The sequence below is a fragment of the Tupaia chinensis genome, unplaced genomic scaffold, assembly GCF_000334495.1.
Source record: "Tupaia chinensis unplaced genomic scaffold, TupChi_1.0 Scaffold000063_1, whole genome shotgun sequence".
In the NCBI taxonomy this organism is placed as follows: Eukaryota; Metazoa; Chordata; class Mammalia; order Scandentia; family Tupaiidae; genus Tupaia; species Tupaia belangeri.
The window spans coordinates 7552987-7572358 of NW_006159521.1; the positions used below are offsets into that span (position 1 = coordinate 7552987).

Genomic DNA, 19372 nt, shown 5'->3' on the forward strand with positions numbered 1-19372 from the left:
AAAACAGAAAGCAGGCTGCCAGGTCCAGGATTTGAACTGGGGGTGGCCATGTGAGAATCCAGGGCCTTAACTGCCACACCACCTGCGGCCCCCAATTTTGCTTTTTTTTTTTTTGATAGATACTACATGTGCACAGGGGGAGAGAGAGGGAGAAACACTTTGAATAGGGTCTGGTTACATCATAGTAACCTTTTCCCCCCGCCTCCCAGCTCCTAAGGATCTTGAGTACTCAGGTGTGCATCTGGCATGTTTCCAGACAACTCGGATCCTAACCTGAGGCTGGTTATGTGGTTTCAGGATTTCAGCAGCACACTGGACTGTGCTGCCAAGCTGGCCCTGCCCTTTCTTTTATTAATATTCTTGCTGCCATTCTGCTTGTACGTATTTACAAGCCATTTCCACAGAAACTGTAATACTTTCTGCTTTGTCATTTTTAAAAGAAAATTGAACAATAAGAAAGGGAAATCACATATATTTACTTACATAGTTACCATTGCTAGTGGTTTTCATTCTTTGTAGATCCAGGGTTCAATCTGGCATTTTCTTTCATCCTAAGGAAGTCCCTAAGATTGCTTATAGTGTAGGTCAACAAGTTATCTCATTTTTGTTCACCTGGAGATACTGTTGCAGTTACTAAATAATACAAAAGTACTGTTGTCGTTTGTAGATACTACAAAAGTACTGTTGAAGGGTACTTTTGCACATATAGACTTGTTGATTTGGGGCCGGCAGGTGGTGGTTAGAGCCACTGGACTCTCATGTGGGTGATGGTGGTTCGAGTCCCAGACCTGGCAGCTTGCTTTCTCACTTTCCTTCTCTGTCTCTCTCTGGTCAACTTCAATAAAATTAAAATAATAAAATAATGACAATGAATAAAAAATAAAATAAAAAATTATTGTTGACTTTCCAAGCCAAAAAAATGAGGTAATTATATAGTGTTCACTTTGTTTCTTCATTCTCAGGGGTAACAGTTTTGTACTGTCTGTTGTCCATTGTTGAAAAACAGGTTTTTTTCATTTATTTTGCCCCATTCTTCTAGTCATTTAGGGCGGAGTAAATGTGGTCCTTCACGGCTAGAAACAGAGGTGTGCTTTTGTAATTTTTAAAAAGTTGTTAAAAACAGCTTTATGGGGACCAACAGTTAGTGTAATGGCTATGTCACTGGACTCCCACGTAGTTGACCGCGGTTCGTATCGCGGTCCCGGTGGCTTAAAACTCACACCAGGCGCGTGTGCGTGTGTGCCCAAGATCCCGAGAGGAGAATGGAGGAGAAGGGATTGCACTGTGGCCATCCCTCCTGGGGGGTGATTTCTCGCTTTCTGTCTCTCTGTCTCTGTCTGGCGAGCACACGCGCCCTATAGCAAAAACCTCTCAAAAAAACAAAACAGAACAAACAGCTTTATGGAAGTATACTGGACATACAATAAGTGGCACGTAAAGTAAGCAGGGATAAGTTTGCACGTGCATGCACACACACGTACACATACATACGTGCATGCTAGTGAAACTCTCACAATACTCAGCATATGAACAAAGCCAGCTCTGTGGCATAGGCTAACACACTGCTCAAGCTAAGCTGGCCCCCACACGTAAGTGTGCTTGACCTGTAACACTGGGCCCGTGAAGGGCTGCCCGAGGTCTAAAGGAGGGAGGGGACCAGACCCCGTGGAGGGTGCTCCTCTCTCATTCTCATGTGTGACAGGCACTCTAAAATGTGTGATAAAAGAATCATACCTGTCATTTCAAAAAGTCCCCTCCTGCCTCCTTGCAGGCCATCCTGCCCATCTACCCTCACCCCACCTCCAGGTGATGGGTGTCCTATAGCTTAGTTTGCATTTTATGGACTTTCATATAAGCTGAGTCATAAGTATGGACTCTTTTTAATATGGCTTACCAGGCTTTTTTCCTTTTTTTTTTTAACCTTTGATTTTCTTATTACTCAAAAGAGCATCATTTTTATTAAGCTTTCTGACTCTGTGCTTGTGCCTTCAAAACTTCCACGACGATTTTCTGCTTCTCTATAAGGAAAGCTCGCTTGATCCGGTCGCGGACGCATTTTGCACACATGGAGCCGCAGTAGGCCCAGCTGACCGGCTGCTTCGTTTTAGACAGCCTCAGAACTTTCGGTCTCACAGCACGAACCCCTCGGCGTCAGCTGGGCACACACCGCATGCAGATTTGGGTGCTTTCCCAACCTTGGTATAAAGGTAAACAACCCTATTACCCAGGGGTTCGGGACAGCCTAGTCTTGTTGGAGGCTGTGTTGTTGGAGAGCCTGCGGCCGGTAGATCAGACGCTGGACCATCCCGTGTGCCTCTAGACACCGTCCTCGGAAGAGGGAACAAAGCTCCTTTTTTTTTAAGAATGATTTTATTTAATTTTTTATTTCTTATTTTTAAGTATACCAGATAGAGACACAGAGAGAAAGGGAAAATGAGAAAGCAAGTCGCCAGGTCTGGGACTTGAACCGCGGTGTCAGCCTTGTGGGGGTCCAGTATCTTAACCACTATGCCACCTGCTGGTCCCAAAATGATGTTTTCTTAAAAGAATGTTTATTGGGAACCAGCAGTTAGCGTAATGGCTATGTCGCTGGACTCCCACGTAGTCGACCGCGGTTCGTGTCCCGGACCCGGTGGCTTAAAACTCACGCCGGGCGCGTGTGCGTGCATGCCCAAGATCCTGAGAGGAGAATGGAGGAGAAGGGATTGCGGCGTGACCATTCCCCCTGGGGGGTGATTTCTCGCTTTCTGTCTCTATGTCTCTCTCTGTCTGTCTGGCGAGCGCACGCGCCCTACAGTGAAAATCTCTCCCCCCCCAAAAAAAGAATGTTTATTTTAATTTGATGAGAGAGAGAGAGAAAGGAGTGAAGTAAGAAAGCAAGCCGCCAGGTCTGGGACTCGAACTGCTGTCAGCCATGTAGGAGTCCAGTGCCCTTAACCACCACACCACCTGCCAGCCCCGTGATTGTTGTTCTAATGTGTATTTCACTTATAACTAAAGATATTGACCATATTTGCATGTGGTTCTTTGTCAAACCTTGCCATTTTTTATTCATTTTTTTCCTTTGTTGAGTTTTTCTATTTATTGATGTAAGTAATTTGTCAAATAGTATATTTCAAAAATATTTTTCCTGCAGTTCATGGTTTGCTTTTAAAATTTTTTTATTATTGGGTAGGTGGCGTGGTGGTTAATGACACTAGACTCTCACATGGCTGACCGCAGTTTGAGTCCCAGACTTTGGGGCTATCTCATTTTCCCTTTTTTTCTCTCACGCTGTCCTTCTCTGGTCAAATTAAAATAAGGAAAGGGGTGTGCGCCCGGGGGCACTGGCCTGGCTGCCCTGGGTGACCCGTGGCTCACAGTGGACGCAGGGCCAGCAGAGCCCCGGTCTCGGGCACGTCCTGGGTTTCAGGCAGGGTGAGCGCAGAGGGAGGACGACAACACACTGCCTGGGTGGCAGGTGGCGCGATGGTTAAGGTGCTCGACTCCCACGTGGCAGACTGGGTTCAAGAACCGGACCTGGCGGCTTGAAAATCGCGCTGGGTGCGTGTGCGAGCATGCCGTGCCCGAAGTCCCTGGAGCAGAATGGAGAAGGGATTTGCGGTGTGTCCATGGGGTGGGGGTAGGGGGGTTATGTCTCACTTTCCCCCTGTCTCTCTTTCCCCCTGTCTCTCTCCAGCAAGCAAGACAAAACCTAATACGGGTAATATTAGGTACCATCAAATGTCCAAATATCTGGATAGTCGGTATCCCAGAAGGTGAAGACTCAGAAGGGTATTGATAACCTATTCCATGAAATCCTGCAAGAAAACTTTACCAACCTAGAGAGGCATTCATAGATCCAGGCTCAAGAAATACAAAGGACCCCAAATAGAATCAACCCAAGACCTTCTCCAAGACACATTATAGCCAGATAGACCAAAACCGCAGGGAGAAGGTACTAAGATTGCCAAGAGAGAAACGGCAAGTTACCTACAAAGGATATCCCATCAGGCTCACAGTGGACCTCTCATCGGAAATATGCCAGCAAGGAAAGAAAGTGAAAATACATTCAAAGTGTTAGGGAAAAACAATTTCAACCAACAATACTGTACCCGGCAAGATTATCCTTCATGTAGGAAGAAAAGACAAGAACATTCTCAGATAAATAAAACCTGAAAGAATTTACCAACACCAGATCAGATCTCTAAGAAGTTCTCAAGGGAGTGTTATGCCAGAAAAATTAAATACAGACGCACAGAAATAAGAGTTCAAAAACTAAGAAAATGGCCAACCTAATTGTAGGGACAAGTCTAGCGTTGAATTTTATATCCCAGAATTTAATTAGTAAGATGGAACCACAACAGAAGATAGATTAAGTACACAAGACTGAACTGGTGAAACAGAATTTTATGACTTTTGACTAAAACATTGCTGATTTTTTGGGACCACCAGTTGGCATAATGGCTATGTCGCTGGACTCCCACGAAGTTGACCATGGTTTGAGTTCCGGACCCAGTGTCTTAACCTCATGCTGGGCGCATGTGTGTGCGTGCCCAAGAGCCCAGGAGGAGAATGGAGAAGGGATTGTGGCATAGCCAACCCCCCTGGGGGGTGATTTCTCACTTTCTATCTCTCTGTCTCTCTCTGTCTTTCTGGCGAGCACACATGCCCTATAGCAAAAACCTCTCAAAAAATTTTTTTTTGCTGATTTTCTTCTAGGCTTTGTTTTTCTGGTTTTAAGGATTTTTGTCCTGCCTTGAGCTGCCGATAGGTTCATGCACCTACTATTTGAACAGAATTGTTATGTTTCCTGGCTTTAAGTTTTAAGCAAAGTTTCTTAGCATTTCTCTGATTTATTAAAGCTAAAACTGCTTTTCTTGAAGTTAAAAAAATAAAGGAAAAAAAGAAAAAAGTTAAATAATTCTTAAAACATTATTCTTTTCTTTTCTTTTTTTTTTTTTTTAAGAGGCTTTTGCTATCGGGTACATGTGCTCGCCAGACAGAGATAGACAGAGAGAAAGAAAGAGAGAAATCACCCCCCAGGGGGGGATGGCCATGCCACAGTCCCTTCTCCTCCATTCTCCTCTAGGGATCTTTTTTGAGAGAATTTTGCTGAAGGGCACGTGTGCTCACCAGAGAGACAGACAGAAAGCAAGAAATTACCCAATGACTGTCCATGCTGCAATCCCTTCTCCGTTCTTCTCCTGGGATCTTGGCATGAATACACATGCACCAAGCATGAGTGGGAAGCCACTGGGTCCGGGTCTAGAACCACGGTGGCCATGTGGGAGTCCAGCAATGTAACTACTATGCCATCTGCTGGTCCCAATCCCTGCTTCTTTTAAGAGACTTTTGCTATAGGGCACATGCACTTGCCAGAAAGAGACAGAAATCACAATCCCTTCTTCATTCTCCTCTTAGTGATTTCTATCACAATCCCTTTTCCACTCTCCTCTTAGGATTTTGACATGTATGCACATGTGCCCAATGTGAGTTTTTTTTTATTATTTATTCATTTATTTTCATTTGACCAGAGAGAAAAAGAGAGAAAGAGACAGAAAGTAAGAAAGCAAGCCACCAGGTCTGGGACTTGAACTGTGGGGATGACCATGCTGAAATCCCTTCTCCTCCATTCTCCTTTTGGGACCTTGGGCATGCATGCACATGCGCCTGGCCTAAGTTTAGCCCACTGGGTCCAGGACTCGAACTGCAGTCAATTATGTGGGAGTCCAGTGACATAACCATCATGCCATCTGGGGAACCCCCAGTCCCTATTTTCTTTCTTTTTAAAGAATTATTCCATTTATTTTAATTTGACAAGGGAGGGGAGTGAGAAAGCAAGCCACCAGGTCCATGACTAGAAGTGCAGTTGGCCACGTGTGTGGACAGCAGGTGTAGTCTGGAAAAGTGAGGAGTGTCAGCTCTCACATCTGCCACTGGCATCAGGTGGTTGACTATTACGTGATTTACAGCTGTTTACTTACTGCCTTTGGGGGGAAGCCTACCTTTATAAGAACTCGATGCAAATGCAGGCTGGCCGTGTGGCACAGTGGCTTGTGGACAGCAGGTGTAGTCTGGAAAAGTGAGGAGTGTCAGCTCTCACATCTGCCACTGGCATCAGGTGGTTGACTATTACGTGATTTACAGCTGTTTACTTACTGCCTTTGGGGGGAAGCCTACCTTTATAAGAACTCGATGCAAATGCAGGCTGGCCGTGTGGCACAGTGGCTGTGTGCTGCTCAAGAGAAGCCAGCACCACACGGCAACCACTGTCCAAATCAGCAGCCCAGCCACCCTGGAACATGCCAGGCACATGCTCGGGAGCCCAAGATCTGATGGCTGGAGGAGGATCTAAGGACATGGATCACAGAGTGGCTAGACACTGGAGGGTGCTCCTCTCTCCCCCCTCATGTGTGCAAAAACATTTTCTAAGGGTCAGTCCTAGGTAAACGTGAGTCAATATGCCAGTTCCACTTCCCCCCCCATTCATTTAACTTAAAAATAAAAATTTGCCACAGTGCACATGTGCTCACCAGAGAGAGGGGGAGGGAAAACAAGAAACTGCACCCCTCTGGGGATGGTTATGCCACAATCCCTTTTCTACCATTCTCCTTTCAGGGTTTTGGGCACACACGCACATGCACCTGCACCTGCCATGTTTTTCAAGACTCCAGGTCTGGGGCTCCAACTGTACAGTTGACCATGTGGGATCCAGCTGGTGGTGTAGTGGTTAAGACAGCTGGATCCCAAGTGCACCTGGCAGCTTGAAAATCACTCAGGCACGTGTGTGTGCGTGCCCTAAGTCCCAAGAGGAGAAAGGAGGAGTGACTGTGGCGTGACCATCCCCTATGGGGGTACTTTCTTCTTTTTCCTCTCCTTTCCCTCTTTCTCCCTCAGTCCCTCTCCAGTGAGCGCACATGCCCTCTGGCAAATTTTTAAAAATTGTGTATTATTAATAAAAAAATTTACTTAGTGAGATGGATAAACATAGAAGAAATGTTTGGTCTAAATATCAAAGTTTATTGAAATAAAATATAATCTATAATAAAAAATACTACAGGTGTTATTCACTGGTTACAGTTTTAAGTATATTAACAAAAACATCCAACATTTTAATTCAACAATGACACTATCCTTGTGGTACAATAACAAACATCAAATTAAATGTTGAATAATACTGAATAATTGTCAGAAATGTTTTTATACTTTCCCATTTATGTTCCACATGCCTTTTTAGGAATCTTCCAAAAGTAAAACTTTTGAAACTTTTTTAAGACCGTTTTTAAAATTAAGTAGTTTTATCATAATTAGCATTTCAAACAATTTCATAGAAATTCAGTACAACCCTAAGCTGAGTAGGTGCTTTTTAGATATTTTTATTAAGAAATGTACTTTAATGCTCTTATCAATCTCCAGGGTTGCTATTCTTTAATTTGAATTAAAGTCGGTCATAAAGCAGAACAGGTGAATGGCTCCAAAGTAGAAAGGTTAAGGTAGAAAAGGGAAGGGAGAGGAAAACAGGCACTCACACCATCTATGCATTTAAATTCTTTGAGAGCTCTATGCCAGGGGGCCAGTCTTGGCCTGGCACACAGAGATCTATGATATGTCATAGCAAATTCTTGACCCAATTATCCAACAATAAAGTGAAGGAGGAAAGCTTGTTTCGCTTTCTCACTGCATCTCAAGATTACTTCCTGCAGCCATCATTCCATCCCACTTGCTATTCTTCACAATATGTGCCTTAACCTAATTACTCTGCACAGTTCGCAGAGAAAGATTCACATTCGCCAGCGTTAGGAAATAACTTGCGGGGTACCTCTGCAGGTTCACAAATGAGTTTTCCCTTTTGCTGAAAACTTGTGTAGAAATCATACAATAATCTTCTGTTACGTCCTTGTCTTGTGTGGATCTGTGACAAAAACAACTGTCATTTTATTGAGGAAGATAGTCTTTTAACAAAAAGCCACTGGAGGTTTCTCAAGGTCTCAACCTTAAATATTTCTAAGATACCCTATGTACCCTGAAAAAAGAAATGGTTATTTCATACAACTAATATATGAAAAAAGTTCAACAAAAACCATGACAAAACTGAGAGACATATAATACACATCTCCAGAGATTAAATACCAAATTTAGTTTTAAACTGCATTGCACTAGTTAGAACTACTTTGTGGGGTATTTCAGTTGTAATGCCCATTTGGACAAATCATTGATTTGAGAATTTAAGTGGGCATTTTAGTATCCCAACACTCTAGTAAGTAAATAACAACTACCAGAGCTAAAGGAACAAAGATCACTTTCCGAAGAATTTCACTTTGTGCACGCTCTATTAGGCATTCTTGCCTCTCAAAGCAGAATCTCACAGTGTGGATCGATATAAAGTTTCTAAAAATTAATGGTGACAAGTTATCAAGCAGTTTGAAGAAATCCTCAGAATACAAGTTATCAAGCAGTTTGAAGAAATCCTCAGAATTAATATAAGGTAAAAAAACAAATAAACAAAAAAACCAAAAACAACCCTATTGCATGTTTTTGTTCTTTAAATCTATTGTGGTTCAAGCCAAGGCTTTTCCTTCTGCTATGGTATATCAATACTTCACCAGGAACAGTACCATACCTTAAAAAAAATACCTGTTGGGGCCAAGAAGTGGTGTGGTGATTAAGGCGCCAGATTCTCACATAGCAGACCTTGGTTCTAGTTCCAGACCCAGCGGCTCGAAAATCACACCTGGTATGTGTGCATGCATGCCCAAAATCCCAAGAGGAGAATGGAGAAGGGATTACAGCATGGCCATTCCCCATGGGGAATGATTTCTCATTTCCTCTGTCTCTGTCTTTCTCCAGGGAGCGCACGTGCCCTATGGCAAAAACCAAAACAAACAAAAGACCTCAAAAAACTGTGATAGGTAAACAAGTCTACATATTTTTCAGAATAACAGGATGATGCTGAACTTGAGGCAATAGCGGGAAATTTTACCCTGTTATCGAGTTTAATTTTCTTGAGTTCAGAAGTGAAATTATTAACTAGAATAGTTCATGTAAAAATATATATACACATATATGCATATCACAATGTATTAAACTTTAATTCCTTACAGCAGAAACACTGAGATTAGGAAACATGCACGAATTAAAATTTAGGTAGAACTTGAGGTTATGCTTGCCAGAACCCTACAATCTCTCCCTCACATTCCATTATCTCTATTTTACGATTTATTTTGTTCAGAAAACCTTTGATTTTAAATTTTAGTTTACTTTAAAGTGTTACTTGAAAAGAGCAACCTCCATTCTTCATGTTTTCTCAACACTTTAAAAAGTGCTGGACATCACTAACAAGACACTAAATTACCAAGAACCTAAGAACTCTTCAAGATTCCAATGAGTACTTTTATCATTCTCATTCATTTATTAAAAGGAATTTAACTGCACATTATCAAATAACATTTGATACTTAAAAACACGAATAATCTAAATATTCTTAAAATGATAGTACTTGAGAAGTCTAAAGTAATCCCAGCCATGCAAAAAAGTTTGTGTGTGCATTAGTAATCTGATGCCGCTGTATTTTATTTCATGGAAGACAGGCAAAAAGATTCTAAATATTTAGATCTGTGAAAGACACTGGGAAAAAAATCAATTTTTCAGTGTTTTTTATACTCCCCAGATCCTTTTGATTCTGGCCCTATAGTCTACAGAACACGAAAGCAGCTGTAAAATACATTTTGGGAAAGAGATGATGCATACTCAAAGACAATTCTATACATTTTGACAGCATTGATAAAAAACCTAAGAAGCATGTCGCTGGGAAAAAAGTCTGCACAATCAAGAATAGAGGACGTGTAATATTTGTGATAATGTAAGGATACTTTGTGCTTATGAGATGCCTTTTACTCAGGAGTGCAAAGCATGCACACACAAAAATCCTTTCATATTTAAAGAGTAAACCGAGGCACAGAAAGTTTACCCAAGGCAAGGTAGAAAGCCAGGCATTAAACAAAATGATCCAGAACTCCACAGGCCCAGTCCCCATTAAATGCAAATTACAGGGCTAATCCCATAGAACAGTTTAAGTACTGAGCTTAGCAGTACTGTAACCAGGTCTAGTTGTTGGGGGTGCCTTTTCTCACTTTCTCTCTTGTCTATAAGCACACACTCTCTGACATAAAAACAACAACAAAAACAAGTACAGACTATCTTTAATGCTTCCTTATTTTATTAAACATTAGTAAATGTTCTATTTTAAGTGGTGTGCCCTAGTACTGTATGCTAGGTAAAGGTGATAAACTTTCTATCATGTTCTTAAATAACTTATAATTGAATAGGAAAATTAAGTAAAATTTAATCCATTTGATTTAAAAACATTTTTACATAAATGAGATTATTTGAGGACAGTTGTGAAAATTCTTCTCTTGATTGTCCTCTGCAGTATTTTACAAACATCTGATTCATGTGGCAACATTAATATAGGGACTACAATTATTTCTTTAAATATTTATTTGCCTTCTGTCCTATTTCGAGACGTTCTGTCTCTTAGTGAACTGTGTTCATGATTAAATGAGAATGAAATGCTAAGGTTTTGTACAAAATGCTTAATGTTGAGTTTAGTCAACAAATTTAATTAATTTGTTCAGCTAAGATCAAGACACATAAGGAAGAATTGTAAACATAATATGGGATAAGTAGTCAAATATTAAAAAGCGAAACAGTAAAAACAAGATATTTTCCTAGGGCCATTAGGTTGCATGGTGGTTACGGGTGCTGGACTCCCACATGACCAACTGTGGTTCGAGTCCCAGACCTGGCAGCTTGCTTTCTCGCTTTCTCTCTTTCTCTCTCTCAATCTGTGTTCCTCTATGGTCAAATTTAAAATAAAACAAATAAAGTTGAGTAAAATAATTCTTAAAAATTCTTAAAAACCAAGATATTTTCCAAAGCCTAATCCTAAACTTAAATCCACATTTTACTCAACTACTAATCGGACCTTGGAGCATGGAAGAAGTTAGGTTTTCTGAGCACACGAGACCAATGTGCAACCAATGCCAATTTTAGCTGCTTCACATTGCTTACTGTGTGTATTCCTAAAAGGGTGATTCGTATATTTGAGGAAAAGTTCCCAGTCATGGAGCCTTGCTTCAGAAACACACACACACAGTAAGTATTTTTAAGGGTGATTATTTACTGCAAATCACAGCATTGTTGATGCAATGGGATTACACATGAGGAAAATCTTCATATAGTTAATAAAAAATGGACACTAACCTTAAGGAGCAGGCTGTGAAAGGAAGAGGAATGCAGTGACCATATCTATTAATCCTTTTGCGTATTTTGCTAGCTCTAATTCTAACATGGTTGATGCAAACATGTCCCTAATCTAGCCTATAAATACTAAAAACAAAAATGTTTCAATTTTAACTTCTGTTAGCAGTGTACATGTAACAATTTTAAGTATTATAAAATACTGTGAAAGACTTTAATATTTATTATCAAATTCTAATGTACCCAAATCAGCAATAAAATGCGTAAATATATAATTTGTTACTCCGAGCAAAATATAAGAAAATAAAGACATAAAAGCTCTAAATTCTTATAACCTTCAAAGACAGGAAGCCAGTATCTCTGAGAAGCTTGTTTGTTTTAATAAAATTGAACGTTTAATTCCCTCCCCCCCCAAAGTAATGAAAGTGAATATTTTATCATTATTATTCTTGGTATATCAAACTGAGTTCCAGGAATGTAAGAAAGTCTACTTGGAAATATTACATAGAAAAAGATTGAATTAGCAAACACATAACATTTTTAGTTTTTCTTACAAGTATACACTGATGCCTACTTCTCTGGTAGCAGCACTGCTGGTTTTGAGTGAGTTTTTTTTTTTTCCTTCCTTCCAGAGGGAATGCAGAATGGCAGTATTATCTTTGGAACAAAGTAAGAAGATAGTAACAAATAACAGAATAATAACTTTTACACATATATTTTTCAAGGGTAATAAATAAAAAATAATATAGTTATGGAAAAATATGCCTCAAATATGCTTTTTTAAATTTCTCAAGGTTTATTATTTTTTTCTTATAAAATATAATGTTCTGTAACTGCTCTCTGTACTGGGAAAAACAAACCCTGGGGTCTGAGTTTTCTCCTTCCACCAATAGAGCGATATCAAGAGTAAACCTGGATTAAGATCAACCTGTTGAACCAACAGAAAGTTCTGGAGTACACCTGATTAATTTACCAACATACACATATTCTGGGTTAAAATCAAGACACTCATCAAATACTCTGCATCCAAGTTTTACGCTCCACACAGGTTCTCTGATGATTATGGTAAAGTAGGAAATTTGAAGAAATAACAAATTGGGTGACAAAAACAGACATGCAATGAAAGATACAGCTTGACCCTGAATTCTTCCCTTAGAATAATTCCTTCCATAAATAAGACTTTTTACATACAGACTCATCCTTTAACTGGTCTTAATAATGGGGAAAGGTAATGACACAGCTTAAAAAAAAATCAAGACCACATTTTCTGGTAGTCTTTTGTCACCTTAGACCATGAAGACATTTACCAAGTGGATGCTCAGGTCAAGTTATGAAGTTCTTATATAAACAAATTTATGAGGCTTAGACTGTAAATCACTTAGAGCAGCAACAATCTTTTCAAAATGGGCTAAAATAAACTTTTAAATATAAAGCATATAAAAAGGACTATTAAGGATAGTTTCCCAAACCATATCTAGAAATACAGGAAAATATGTGTTGCCTCATAATAAAGTTAAATAAATAGTCTTTCTGAAATCCTATAAGCACTGTAAAATGTTACAGGTTTATTTGGTTCCTATAAATTAAGAAATCTGATTGCTTTTATATAAATTTCTCCAAATTCTTATTTACTCTGCAAAAGATCTTTATTGTCTTTTCATGAGACTCAGACATTATTTCCAACTTTCTTTCAGAAATGTGCTTTTTGTTGGCTTTAGTAAGTATATTTAATTTTCTAGCAATAAACATGATTTAAAATTTAAGGTTCAAGGTAATTCTAGAAAAAGGCAGACAATGAACTGCCTGCGTTTTACATCCCCATATTTACAAAGCCTAGCATCCTCTGAGCTCTCTTCCTTACACTCACTTATCACATTATCAATAACAGTAAGTGTGGTCCAGGATTCCTATATTCAAGATTTCAGAATCCCTCAAAATTTCACAATACTACAAAGTCATTAATATCTTATTTTGATAGATTATGAGTATTAGTGTTATGCAACCTTTTGTTACTGGAAAAGAAATACAAATATTTATTTTTTTCTATCTAAATTAAACCAAGCTTCATTATCAATTCTCAAGATAATATCTAAAATGTATGTTCCTGAAGAAAGGCAAAGCTGTTCAAGGGCTGAACTAGTTCAATATACAATGAATGGTTATTTATTCCTGCGATTTTTGGACTTTTTTTTTTTTTTGTCTTTTTAACTCTCTATTAACCCCTGGATTCTCATAGATTAGATCATAATTCAACATTGTAGAAATTTCAGAAACTATTGTGCTAATGTTTAGATTTCAGGAAGGAATCAGACTAAATCGATGACCTCTATTCACTGTTAGGACAGAAGATAAAATAGCTTACTAACTGATATGAGTTATGAATGTCACTATGACACAAAATTTGCTGTGATTTGCTTATTTGGCTACAAGTGCAGTATTTTTCATGAATGACAACACAGCATTTCCAACTTGTAACAGGAAACTCCAGCTCACAGAGTGTTTTGTGTGACTTTAAAAAGTCTGATTGTAAATAAGTAACAACCTTTCCCCTGAAAAACATGAACAAAATCCATTGGGAAATCAGGCACAGACGGTATTTATCGGTCTTTCTTCCTTTCCTCTTGTGGTTTTGTTTCTCAAGACCTACAGGTGGTTCCAGCAGAATCCGGTACTTGTTACAAAATGACACAGCTATTTTTTTCTTTTTCTTTATCTTTTTCTCGAGGTTCCTTTCTTTTACGTTCACTATTCCCAGATTGTCTTCCACTTGATGGAGAGGCTTGTGCTGGTTGGCCCTGCTTTAATAAAAATACACAGGAAGAAATTACTCTTAGTATTCTGAGATGCTGAAAACATTTAACTAGGGAAAGTACAAAGTGGAAGGCTGTTAACCTTTACTGGATACTCAGGACATGTCAGATATGCTTATGTATCGAGTAGTATTTGTTCTTCACCACTAACCTGAGAGTTAAGAATTATTTTCTATTTTGCAGATAGGAAATAAAGAGGGGGAGGACTTTGTCCAAGGTGTTGCAACACAGAAAGGAGAGAAACACAGAAGAAAACACAGAAGCAAGAAATTCAAATCCACGTGCACCTGGCTCCAAAGTCGGTATTCTTCCCAGTACTACCTCATACTGCTCTCTGACTGATGTAGAGGACTTTGTGTAAATTGGTTAATTGGTAGCAATTAACAATTTAAAAAATACATTTTCAATATTTTTACTTCTGGAACTTCTGGAAAAATAATTGCACTAAATGAGAAATGTGTCAGTCACAAACTGGACAATTTCATGAAATCCATGGGTGCTACCATACAGTCAACACCCAGCTCTAAGCAGACATTTCTTTATTGCTACAGTGCTCGTCATGGTGAGGGGCGGGAACCCCAGTCGGTACCTGGGGCTGTGCAGAAGTAGAAGCGGCCACAGCTGCTGCCTGTTCCTGCTCCTGATAGTATTGAGAAGCCCGCCTGTCCTCCTCCTCTTGGAGTTTCTTTGCTAGTTCCAAATCACTGATTCCTTCTGGGATCTGCTCCCAATTGATCTCTTGGCTCTGCTGTTCTTGTTGTAGAGATAATGCCATAAGATAGTCCTAAGAGATTAAATTATAACCATCTTTAGCAATTAAGTCTTACCGAAGAACTAATGAACACAAATAAAGACGTTATCTATAAAGCTAGGAGAATGGCTTTTAAAAAAAATACCAGAGCTAAAATATGAAAACGAAAGTTACCTTTGTTCATATTTCCCTTGGGGAGCTATTAACTTATTTCGGTGATGCTTATATTCTAAATTTTTTTTTTTTTGAGAGGTTTTCACTATAGGGCATGTGCGCTCGCCAGACAGACAGAGATATAGAGACAGAAAGCGAGAAATCATGCCCCAGAGGGGATGCTCACCTCACAATCCCTTCTCCTCCATTCTCCTCTCGGGATCTTGGGCATGCACGCACATGCGCCAGGCGTGAGTTTTAAGCTACTGGGTCCGGGACGCGAACCGCGGTCGACTACGTGGGAGTCCAGCGACATAGCCATTACGCTAATTGCTGGTTCCCTTGTTCTAAATATTTTTAAAACTCATTTGAAATTCTTTCTAGAAGTCGTATATAAGATACTTAAAAAAGCTAAATTTAAAAAAGAAACAAACAGAAAAGAAACACATGCTTATAGAAACGTCAGACAATGGGCCAGCAGGTGGCATAGTGGTTAAGGCACTGGACTCCCATGTGGTCAAATCCTGGACCCGGCAGCTTGAAACTCGTGCTGGGAGTGTGTACATGTATGCCCCAAGTCCCAAGAGAATGGAAGAGAAGGGATTACAGTGTGGCCATCCCCCTGAGAGGTGATTTCTTGCTTTCTGTCTCCCTGTCTATATCTGAGAGCATGCATGGACTATAGTAAAAATCTCCAATAAAAAAAAAAAAAAAGGAGGGGGGGCAATTCAGACAAAACAGAAAACCATAAATACAGTTTAAATCACCAAAGTATCAATACATGAAGATAACTGTCATTAACAATGCAAATATAACAACCTAATATTTTTTCCACCTTCACATACAAACTCAAATACATCTCCCACTGTCTGAAACTATGTTTTCTTTTTCCATTTAATGTCACAAAATCTGTTTAAAATTTTTTGAAAGTTTTCCAAGATTATTTATTAAATAATCTTTCAAAAGATAATTTCTCAAGCCAAAGTATCAGCCCATCATATGGTAATACTCAATTACTTAGCATCCTTTCTCCACACCCACCCTAAGATTACTACCTATGAAAAAAGTAGTGCATTTCAGTCTGAAGTTGTATTATCCAACTTATACTTACTTTTAATATTAAGAGTTAGTGCTCGGCCAGCAGGTGGCATGGTGGTTAAAGGCACTAGACTCCCACGGCCAACTGTGGTTCAAGTCCTGGACCTGGCAGCTTGCTTTCTCGCTTTCCCTCTCTCTCTTTCTCTGTCTCTCTCTGATTAAACTGGAAAATAATATAATAAATAAAGTTAAATAAAAAAAATTCTTTAAAAAAAAGAGTTAGTGCTGAATGAAAGTTGATTATTTTGAGCATATACTTAATCTGCACTCAAAATTAGAAAATTTTAAATAACTCAAAAGGAAATAAAGAAATCAGAGGATGTATAAAAGGTCAATTCCTTTGAGACTATCCATTTGATGGAGCTTTAAAAAAAAGTCAGTTCCCATGAAGATCTCTCTTTTTAATTTTTTTTTAGGATTTTGCCAGAGGGCTCATGAGATCGCCAGATAGTGAAAGGTAAAAGTGAGAAATAACTCCCCCCGCCCTCAGGGAGATGGCCATGCTGCAATTCCTTCTCTATTCTTCAGCTGGGATTTAGGGTATGCAAGTACATGTGCCCAGCATGATTTTTAAGGCACCAGGTCTGGGACTTGAACTGCAGTCAGCCATGTGGGAGTCCAGTGTCTTAACCACCATGCCACCTGCTGGCCCCTCCTGTGGAGATCTTTTTTTTTTAATAATTATTTTTTGTTTAATTGTATTTGTTTGTTTATTTACTTTAATTTGACCAGCTGGAGAGGGAGAGAGAGAAATTGAGAAAGCAAGCCGCCCAGTTTGGGACTTGAACCCTGGTTGGCCAAATGGGAGTCCAGCACCCTTAACCACCATACCACCTGGTGGCCCCATAGATCTTATACTATATATAGCATGACTGTCTTACTGATATCAAGAATTTGTCCTTCAAAGTTTTCTCCTTCAATTTTTCTTTTTCTTTTTTCCAGATTTTTTTTTTTTTTTTTTTTTGCTTTGGGGGGTGTGCACTACACAGCTATAGGGTGTGTGCACTCAGCAGAAAGAGAGAAAGACAGAAAGCGAGAAGTCACCCCCCAGGGGAGATGGCCACACCGCAATCACTCCTCCTCCATTCTCCTCTCGGGTTCTTGGGCACGCATGCACACGTGCCCACCGTGAGCTTAAGTCACCGGGTCCGGGACTTGAATTGTGGTCGACTACATGGGAGTCCAGCGACATAGCCATTACACTGACTGCTGGATCCATTATCTTAACACCTCACAACTGGACTGCTGTGACAATCTACTGCTTTATCTTCATTCTCCCTGTTCCGGTATTTTTATACATAGTGGTTACATACTTGAGTAAAAATTTTTGTCTCTTGAGTAGTATTTAATAAACAGTGCTCCTAAAAACAAAACAAAACAAAAAACCAGTGTTCTTATGTAGCTTCTGAAGAAAAATGAGTATGTTGAACAACGCAGTTATTTTTCAAAGAAAAAGACAAGAATCCCAGAAAGATTAACACTTGGAGGCCAGCATGTGGCATAGTGGTTAGGGTGGCTGGATCCCACAGAGCTGACTGTGCGCTTTGAGGCATAAACCTGGTGATTTGAAAAACACACCAGGCACATGTGTGGCATGCTCAAAATCCCAAAAGAATAGAGAAAGTGGCCATCCACCCTGCGGGTAGGAAGGAGGGACTTCTCACTTCTCTCTTTGCCTCTCTAGAGCAAGTGCACTTGCCCTAAGCAAAAACCAAACAAAAGAATAAAAGATTAACACTGGCTTGAACAAGTATTCTTTTATGCACTCAGAACTTCTATACAAATTACGCTACAGGACTTAACATATGATTTTTAAGAAGGTAAAATAGGTCATGTCACTTCTATGTTTAACACCTCACATGGCTTCCCTACTGCAATTAGAATAAAATCCACACGCCTTACAGTGACCTCACAGTTCATTATGATTTGACTTTCTGATCCAAAGTGTATAATTTTCTTTTTTTTAGAGAGGAGGTGTTTTCTTTTCTTTTTTTTTTTTTTTTTTTGCTCTAGGATCTGTGTGCTTGCCAGAGAGAGACAGAGGGACAGAAAGTGAGAAATCAATCCTTAGAGGAATGGCCACAATTCCTTCTCCATCCTCCTCTAGGGATCTTGGGCATGCACACACGCACGCCTGGTCTGAGTGTTAAGCTGCCAGGTCTGGGACTTGAACCGTAGTTGACTATGTGGGAGTCCAGCACATGGCAATGTAACCATTATGCCATCTGCTGGTCTCCCAAAGTGTATAATTAATGTACCTGTGGAATGATCACTTACCTATTCAGGAAGTGTCAGGAAAATTTCAAAAGAATAAACCTTTAGTTAAAAAGTTTTGGGTAACTACATTCATATTTAAAAGGAATGGCCATTTAAAACAACATGAAGACAAATCAAGTTTACCTGATCTATCTGATCTTGTTGTCCTTTGTATACAGTTTCAGGGTCTGAAGGAGGCCGCAGATGAAATTCTGAATCACAGAAATTTCCATCACCATCTACATTGTGCAGGCTTTCCCAAACAACTTTTTCCTCAGTAAGAAACCCCTGGTCTGTTACCAACAAATACAGCTGACCCTTAATAAGAGATAATGAAAACAAGAAGGAATATTAAATTGATCAAAACTAGTTCATAGTATTTAAGGCAATTTTTATAATCTGTATATTTAGAACATAGTAATTACAACTATTACTGAGATCTGCATAACACAATAAATAGACCAAGTATATTACTGATTTGCTCAAATTCATTTGGTTTTCAATGTAGTTTGTTAATGGGCACTACAGTGTAAAAGAAATAGGAGCTCCTGGCATGCTCTACTAACCTATGACTTATAAATAGCCCTGGGCAATTTATGACCTCACTTTACAAAACAGAAAAATACAAGTTCCTAAAAAATATATCAAGTGGACCAGCAAGTGGTGTGGTGGTTAAAGTGCTAGACTCCCCACATGGTCGACCACAGTTAAAATCCCAAGACCCAGTGACTTGAAAATCACACAGGGTGTGTGCATGCCCAAAATCCTAAAATAAGACTGGAGAAGGGACTGTGGCATGGCCATCCCCCGCTGGGGTGATTCCTCACTTTCCTTCTCTCTTTCTCCAGCCAACACACATGCCCTATGGCAAAAACCAAAAAATCAAGTAATAAACAGGACAAAGTCACAAAAAACGCTATCACATTTAAAAAAAATTAAGACCGTGAGTAATCCAATCCACTTTTTCCTTTCATGTACCATTAGTTGTTCTTGCTTTATACACTAATAGGACTGTGTACCTGTATGTATCGCACCACCTGACTGGGTATGACGCCTGTGTTTC

General features: G+C 39.6%; 1 protein-coding gene and 1 pseudogene across 2 annotated transcripts in view; both read right to left on the reverse strand.

Moving 5' to 3' along the window:
• Positions 1–1959: 1959 nt before the first annotated feature.
• Positions 1960–2305, reverse strand: LOC102502162 (60S ribosomal protein L34 pseudogene; annotated as a pseudogene).
• A 6741-nt stretch (positions 2306–9046) lies between these two features.
• MINDY2 (MINDY lysine 48 deubiquitinase 2) overlaps positions 9047–19372 on the reverse strand; it is a gene marked incomplete at its 5' end in the record, with an annotated part of 101013 nt that continues 90687 nt past the window's right edge. The window contains 3 exon segments of one of the 2 annotated variants that reach the window (XM_014593422.2): positions 9047–14036; positions 14641–14835; positions 18454–18627. In XM_014593422.2, the coding sequence (XP_014448908.1) occupies positions 13917–14036; positions 14641–14835; positions 18454–18627 (489 nt within the window). 2 annotated transcript variants of the gene reach the window in all.